Here is an 8881-nt window from a genome sequence, read left to right on the forward strand (position 1 = left end):
CTTATGCAGATAGAGAGAGACCATTTTATTGCAAGGAATTGACTTATGTGACAAGGCTGAGAAGTCCTGGGCTCTGTCATCTACAAGCTGACAACTCAGGAAAACTGATGTACTTTCAAGTCCTAGTCCAAAGCCTAAGAACTAAGAAGAGTAATGGGGTTAAGTTCTACTCTGAGGGCAGAAGAGTACTGGTTTCCCAGCTCAAGCTGTGAGGCAGAGACAGACAGAAAGAGAAAGGAAGAGAAAGAGAGAGAATCATTCTCCCCACATTTATGTCCTCTTTAGTTTATCAACAAATGGATGGTGTCCACCCACATTAGGAAGGACCATCTTCTTTACTACATCTACCAATTTAAATGCTTATCTCATCCAGAAGCATCTTCTCAGACAAGCCAAAAATAGTATTTAATCCAATATTAATCACCTTGTAGCTCAAATTGACTCATATAAATTTGCAGTTGTAGGGGGGTGTATCCTGACAATAACCAGTCATACCTGCCCAGAGACAATCAAAGTATGGGTGAAACAGTTCTCTCCTATCAAGGACAAAAACACGTCCTTAGGAGAGCCTTCCTGGTGAGCTATCTGCAACTGTTGAGGGAAAGAGCAAATGTTGGTCCTGAGTGGCAATATCTGGGTGATGCCATTACATCCACTATATGTTTCACTTGGGCTAAAATTTGTACTTCATCCACTTAATATTTTTTGTAAAAAAAATATTATCACAGATCAATAACTTCCAGATTTGCCAAAACTTCCTTATACCTTTATGGTAACTAATTATTATTTCACAACTTTACCTAGAAATATATGTGCTAAATGGATTTTAACATGCTAATTTTCAAATAGAGCCACCAGAAATAAGTGAATAGTTTTTCTATTTGGCAAATATATGGTTTCAGAATTCAGGAAAGAAAGTTTTAAATCTATCATATAGTATCTTCTCCCCTTACAACTTAATGCTAACACAAACATAGTCATTGTAAAATATCTTTACTTTGTTACACTGTTGGTTTAATATTTTCTGTCTTCATTTATCCAATAATGTCCCCTAGGATTATAGAATTCCACACAATACTGTTACCACTGATGTGCCTGTTTTGAAGGTAAATTTTATAAAGAAAAAATATTATGGGTAAATATAGCACCTCACTTATTTATCTCCCTATGATATTTTCATTATTTTCTCAAAAAGATCACATTTCTCAGACTTCTGTGAGTGCAGTATTGATTAGTCGGATGTTCAAGCCTCTTCGAGATCTATTCTCAATTTAATTTTATAACCTGATGTCCTAATTCATGCCTTCCCACCTACCTACCTCCAATTGAGTTAAGTGCAATGCGCTCTAGCACTGTAATATAATATTTCACAAGTGTAGTCTTGACCTAGTTTTGAAGTTATAGCTAGAAACTCTGAATTCCCCTTTGAGGATAGTTTGCTAAGCTACACATGTGCACGCGTGCACACACACACACACACACACACACACAGGAAATCACTTCCCTTAGGAGGCTCCCACTCTCTGGGGCCACGAAGCATATCCCAGTCGTCCCAATCATGGACTCTCACACTCCCAGACCAGGTGCTAAACAACTCTAGGTCTAGAGCTGTGTAACAATTCAAATTAGCCAGTTCCTAAGAGGTTCCCACACTGCTTGCCTCACACACAAGCTGCATTCTACAGCTATTGCATAATAGCTGTTACCTAATCCCATGTGTGGCAGCCTTCTCTAACTGGGAGCTGTAAGAAACTAAGAATGCTGCACTTTATCTCCAATGATCAATAGTGTGTCCTTTTTATTCAAAGATTAACCTGAAATTCTTTACCTCCAGGGACTTTTTTCCATAGCTGTACTCCTCATCCATGTTCCTGCCATTCTTCAGGTCACTGCATCCTCTGTGTATGTATGGTGCTTTGTGGTGGATCTGTTTCCTAACAAAAGGTAAGTCATTTGATCAGATCCTTGAAAACACAAATGTTTTCGTTTCTTTGAACTCCTCGAAGTCTCTGGCATGGGCTCTATTACAAGCCCCTTCACAGATGTTTCCTGAATTCAACTCACTGCAGCACTGCCATGCAACGTTGTCGTCAATCCTGCCTGACTGTGACAAGTCACATTCCTGCCATATTGAATGCTTCTTTTGTCTGCTTTTGTGCGCAGAACAGAAGGGTTGAAGAATGATGAGAGGGATGGTGCAAAAGTAAACACTGGAAACAGCCAACAGGAACACTAAATTTCCAAAATACGTGATGGGAATTTAGGGTAAGAACACACAGAAGATGATCAACAAACCTTTGTTAGATGCAACAAACAGATTTCACAATCTTAGACTGACTGTTCCAGGATTTTGCCATGTTCAACTTGAGTTTCAGGGATATGGAGGAACATACTGGACAAAGTTTTTTCATAGTGCCAGTTAATGTGCCTCTTTGAATAATTCCCATGGTAATTAAATTCTCTTGGTTCATAATTGCATAAGATACTGTTTTAAAGACAAAACCCTTTTTTCCTTGTTCATGTGATGTGGTAATTTTCCCCCCTCCAAGATTCTTTGAAGTCTTGTCCTAAAATATTCTCTTGGGTTTAAGGAAAAAAAAAAAAAGAAAGAAAACATTGAATAAAATTTTCTCTCTTGAACCACAATTAATTGAAGATACAGAATGTTCAACAGATATCTCTGAGGAAAAGATGGCTATATTTTGTTTTTAATGCAAAGTGCTGTTTGCACAGGCAAATTTGTGTGACTTAACTATGTTATGGTTAGCTAAATGAATTTAATGATAAAAAGTTTGTATACCCAAAAGAAATACATGGATCAGAACTGGAACTGGAATCAAAAGCTATAGTGAAAATGGGCAGCTCTCAGCCTGGCTGTCTTTTCTGTTCTTGTCCTTTATCAATCTTTTTCTCTCTTCTTTTCTCTCTCTACCTCTACCATCTGTCCAATTTCTAATTGAAATCTCTGTTGCATCCCTTATTTGCTTCCCATTGTCCACTTTTCCACCCAACCCTCAGTCTAATTCCAGAGGCAGCCAATCAAATTAGCTTCACTTCATGACCAGCTACCTTACTGGATCCCAACCATTTTTTCAGGTTACCTCCTAGGTTTGGGCTGTCTTAAGTCTTGAGGCACATTCCTTATCTGATCAAGGCCTTGCCTTCACAAAAAAAATAATCCAGGCTGCTCCTGTGAAACATGCGCTAATGATGAAGCAGTTGAAACTAGAAAGGGAAACTTGAAAGGAATGTCAACACAATCTTTTTTATCATTCCTTTTTCCATCATTGGAAATAGGTGTTGAAAACCTACAATGATTACAGGCTTCCAAAATCCCTCATCTAATCAAATGGCAAAAGTCCTCATCTTTGTTCATTTAAGCAGGTCTTCAGGACAAGTCAAACCAACTAATAACAATTAAGCGTCTATTTCTTTCTAGCACTTTTTTTGTATATTCTAACACATCCAGAAACATGGCAAAACTGCAGAAATGGGCAAAAGATTAAGAACTCTGTCATGGTACAGAGAAGAAAATGGAGGCCTGGAAAGTGTAGATTTAAATGGAATATCTGTGTCCTGCCTTGGAGAACTCTAAGATCCAGTTAATGATATTAAATATAGGGGGAAACTTGGCATGGCAGTCCATGCTTATAACCTCAGCAACTCAGGAAACTGAAGCAGGAAGATCACAAGTGCAGGTCAGCCTCAGAAACTTAGTGAGAGAAGTGGGGATATAACACTGTGGTAAAGCACCCGTGGATTCAATGCCCAATATCAAAACAAACAAATAAACATAGGGGAGGGAAACGAGCTTACTGTAATCAATTATTACATTGACTAACTCAGACTTCAAAATCATAGGAACTCAGGGAAGGGGAAAATTACTATATACTGACTCAGTTACACCTTATAAGAAGTAGAAAACAGAATGGTGAAGGCACAGCTTCCAGTATCAAGGGGAACCTGTGTGTGGGGACTGGTGAGCTATAAATGAGTGACCTCCTGAAAGGTGGGCCTAGTTAAGTGGAATCACTTGACAGACAGATTTCCAGGTCTGACCAATGAGTTTGCAATCATCCTAAAAGTTAATCCTAAAACAAATCTTGATAGGTTTTGAAGCAAGAAAGAAACATCATGAAAACAGCATTTCATAGGGTTAAGAGCAGGATCTTTGGAGCCCTGCAGATTGGCTTGGAATCCTGGCTCCGCCAAGTTCTCACTTTGTGACCTTGGGCAAGTTATTTAACATGAGTGTCCTCATATATAAAATGGGAATCATGATAATAGCAATAGTATCTACCTCACTGGGCTATTTGGAGGACTGAATGAATTAATATGTGCAGCACATACAGAGCGATATGTGTTCTCATTAACAGTGCTGTGAGCCCCGACAGCACTAGGAGTGAACTCCTGCTCAGAAAGAAATAAGCTTCATGGCTGCTGGAATGAAGAGAAGGCAGGCCATGGTGGCTGAATCTAGGACCACACAGTAAAGATCTCCAAGCGGTGTCCCCAAAAGAGGAAGAAACCTTAGTCATAGAGCAGGACTGGGATGGAAACAGAGTGAAGAATTAAAAAACAACAACAACAACGACAAAAAGCTGGGTTCACCAGAATTGGCAATTTTAGAGAGAAAAAAATGTTAGGCATGGAAAAATGTATGTTTTCACAATCTTGGAGTGAAATTATCTTTGGCCATCATTTATGCTAGGTACTGCCAGGCCCATAAAGATCCATAGATTCCCACACTTGTCATCCCTCCCACAGTCTCTGGCTCCCAGAGCAGAGCACTGCTCTGTCCTTTTCATTCCTCTCTTACTTCCAACCCCATCCTCATCAAAACTTCCCTGGATATGTTTTACTTCCTGACTCACCTTACTCATTTGGTTCCTTAAAGTTTTTGTTAGTTCCCATTACATCTCTACCACAAGTATCCGAATAGTCACATACAGCACCAGGACACCTGACAGGACCCAGAAGAGAACGTGAGGTCTCATCTCATGTCCCCCTTGAAACTGCATGTGTGGGACTGTGTATCCACACAAGCACGATGTGAGGGAGGACCTGTTACTCCAAACAGGAGCAGGAGCCCCTACCTCACTCCTCCTTTCTACTTATCTGATGTACCTCTTCTGAGGTTCTCTCTAAAAAACAAACAAAACACCACTGGGAGGTAGAGGCACAACCATGGTTCTAAAGAGATCAAAGGAGTGTACAAGGAGGAATTTGTCAGCAACCCTCTTCCTATTTAAAGGACTAGCATCCGTTTCCTTTCGGTTCGGCGGCAGCCTTCAGGTAAGCCAAGATGGGCGCGTACAAGTATATCCAGGAGCTATGTAGGAAGAAGCAGTCGGATGTGATGCGCTTTCTTTTGCGGGTCCGCTGCTGGCAGTACCGCCAGCTCTGGGCGCTCCACAGGGCTCCCCGCCCCACTCGGCCGGATAAAGCGCGCAGACTGGGATACAAGGCCAAGCAAGGTTATGTCATATACAGGATTCGTGTGCGCAGTGGTGGCCGCAAACGCCCAATTCCTAAGGGTGCCACCTATGGCAAGCCTGTCCATCATGGTGTTAACCAGCTAAAGTTTGCAGGAAGCCTTCAGTCTATTGCTGAGGAGCGAGTTGGACGCCACTGTGGGGCTCTGAGAGTCCTGAATTCTTATTGGGTTGGTGAAGATTCCACATACAAATTCTTTGAGGTTATCCTCATTGATCCATTCCATAAAGCTATCAGAAGAAATCCTGAAACCCAGTGGATCACTAAACCAGTCCACAAGCACAGGGAGATGCGCGACCTAACATCTGCAGGCCAGAAGAGTTGTGGCCTTGGAAAGGGCCACAAGTTCCACCACACTATTGGTGGTTCTCGCGGTGCAGCTTGGAGAAGGCGCAATAACCTCTAGCTCCACCGTTTTCGCTAATATAAGTATGATGTTTGTAAAGTTCATACCTAATAAACAATTTAGGACAGTCATGTCTGCTTAAAGGTGTTATTTGTCTGTTAAAACTAGTCTGCAGATTATTTCATGAATGCTTTGTCAAATTATGAAAGTTTTAAAGTGCAATAATGTTTGAAGACAATAAGTGATGGTGTATCTTGTTTCTAATAAGATAAACTTTCTGTCTTGCTTTATCTTATTAGGGAGTTATATGTCAGTGTTTAAAATATGCTACCTGGTATAATAGGTGCCAAATAAATTCTTTAAAAGAGGGGTGCTGGAACTAGCCCTGTAGATTTTTTTTTTGGTGCATGTGACAAAACCTACAACTTCATTGGGGTGATGTAATGCTCCACTAGTGGTTGGGCTTTTTGGAGTGTGGCAGTTCAAACTTTAAAGATTGGATTTTGATTAAGATGGGAGGAGGATATCCTAATCCTATAACATGGTCATGTGCATTCAAATTTAAAGCCCACATTTTAAAATTTAACTCAGTGTTTCATTTGTGTAATTGCTCCTTCTGAAAGGGGAAAAGCTCCCCAAATGCAGTCAAACTTTCAGAGGAATAAACCTGTTGTGAGAAAATTAAAAGAATCTTAGAAATTAAAAAAATCTAGGCTAAACAAAATTGCAAAAGTCTTCACCATGTCCTATAAGTTCACATAAAGAGTAAAAGCTGGTTTAATAATGTGGCTTGGTGGATACAGCGTTTTGAACTTGTTGCAACAGTTTTCTGTGACATTTACATCAGTATATTTTTGAAACAGGTTCGAGTATACATTGTTTAACTTAAGATTTGTAGGCTAGGGTGGGTAGCTGGTGAATCCATGGCTTTTGCTAAGTATTTGCAAGATTAGAAAGAAGTCCTGATCAAGATTTTTAAAGTACATAATGCCAGTTTGAAACCATATTGAATCCTCAAGCCACATGTGCAAATGTATGTCTGGCTATTTTAAAGTACTTATTTGCTCAGTTAAGTCACCGGCAACTCACACAAGGGTACTTAAAAAGTTGTTACCTGCGTAACTTTATGTTGTGTGGCTATTTTTCTCATTGCTGGTGAAGCAATCCCCCAAATCTTTCTTCGAGTTGGTCCATCAATTAAGTATATTACCACATTGTTTCATTTCTGTTAATCTTTTCCTGTAGATTAGGCTGCTCTTTCCTAGGGTGAAGTTGAATGTGGAGGAGGAATTGCCCCTTAGTCTTCAAATTCTGGGTTTGCCGACATTATAGTTGTTTCAATTTTAAAATCTAATTGATGCCCTTCTTGATCTGATTTTTCTCCAGCAATTTCAAGTCAATTGATTTCTAGGAAATAATCTAAAGCATGCTCATAAAGCCTTGAGAATTAAATTCCATTCTACCCAACAAAACAAAAAGCCCATACATTTTGATTGTGTGTAGAAGTTGTTCAACTAAAGGAATAAATGACTATTAAACAAAAAAAATAAATAAATAAATGACTAGCATCCATAGTTCCTTCAAATTTTTCTATGCTTTTTGCCTACTTACTGAATTTATTCCTATATCCTTAGAAATAAACATGTAAATCTAAAACAAAATGAAAAAAATTAGAAATATCTAAACCTAAATATCTAAACCTCTCCTATGAAATGCAGACCCAAAGATGTTCAAAAGTGACCTTTTTTTTTTGAGGCTTCAAGGACTTTCTATATTCATCACAAATTTGAAAACAGCTTGTTACCCACTTTCTATCATTTAGAATCTAGTGAATATTAGGCACCATAAATTTAGTATAGTCATGCATCACTTAACAACTCAGGTACATTCTGATAAATGTGTCATTAGGCAATTTCATCTTATGTGAACATTACAGAGGTTACTCACACAAACTAAGATGATATAAGCAATCACTCAGGGTGGCTATTGATGTAAATTGTAAATGCTCCTGTCCGCATAACATGGCATACTGTTTTACAGAAAACTTTTTTATTATAAGTAGAAGTATACTCTAAAATAATGGTAACAAGTATAATATAGTAAATAGTTAAACCAGTAACATAGATACCTATTATCATTATCAAATCTTCTGTACTGCACATGATTATATGTGCTACACTTTTACATGACTGGCAGCACAGTAGGTTTGTTACACCAACATCAACACAAACACTTAACTAATATGTTGTATTACAACATTCTAACAGCAACATTGTCATTGGGTGATAGGGATTTTTCCAGTCTATTGAGTCTTATTGGACCAATGTCATATACGTGGTCCATCACTAACCAAAACATTACTATGTGGTGCATAACTGTATATGCCACCTGAAATCTTTCAACAACCCCCTTGAAGATGTTATTATTGTTCACAAATCAAGAATCTGGATTTTGAAAAGCTATTGTATCTACCAAGAGTCACTCAACTGGTAGGTACTGGAGACAAGTTTAAACCTAGGTCTTCTAATTCTCTCTTGCTGTTATATTGAACTTGTACTAGTTCTACCACCTGGACCATATATTATTTTCTCATCTATTTAATATATTATTTTACTTTTATATTTTATTTTCATATATTATTATTCATATATTATTTTCTCTACCACCATATATTATTTTCTCTTCTATTTGCACATCATTCAGAACTCTTATTTGTGTAATGTTTCATTTCAATGTCATTATCGGCAAACACCATATGTAGACATTCGCCATTCCCTTCATTGACCCTTATCTCCTTTTTAATCCACACATATTGGAATTACTGTTGGTATGCATTAGGAATGCTTTTGGCTATAAGTAGTAAACAAGCTCTAGGAGGCATCAACAATGAGGCTATTTGAATTAACTAATTTCCCCAAAACTAATATGAGTTCAAAGATTGATAAGAACAATTCAGAATTAGCTAAAATTATTTCATTTTATCATTACCAAACTGACAAAAGAAAATATACCCTAACTCAGGAAGCAGATGAGTGTTTC

The 8881-nt window shown here is 38.3% G+C and overlaps 1 protein-coding gene across 1 annotated transcript; it reads left to right on the plus strand.

The window, feature by feature from the left end:
- The first annotated feature begins 5273 nt into the window (after positions 1 to 5273).
- LOC124102997 (large ribosomal subunit protein eL15-like) lies at positions 5274 to 5985 on the plus strand. The gene has a single exon (XM_046459461.2). It carries the CDS (start codon positions 5306 to 5308, stop codon positions 5900 to 5902), a length of 597 nt encoding a protein of 198 aa, XP_046315417.1. The 5' UTR covers positions 5274 to 5305; the 3' UTR covers positions 5903 to 5985.
- The last annotated feature ends 2896 nt before the right edge of the window (positions 5986 to 8881 follow it).

This window comes from Marmota monax, unplaced genomic scaffold (genome assembly GCF_021218885.2).
Source record: "Marmota monax isolate L192 unplaced genomic scaffold, Marmota_monax_Labrador192_F-V1.1 WCK01_AAM20220418_F8-fsc00059, whole genome shotgun sequence".
In the NCBI taxonomy this organism is placed as follows: domain Eukaryota; kingdom Metazoa; phylum Chordata; class Mammalia; order Rodentia; family Sciuridae; genus Marmota; species Marmota monax.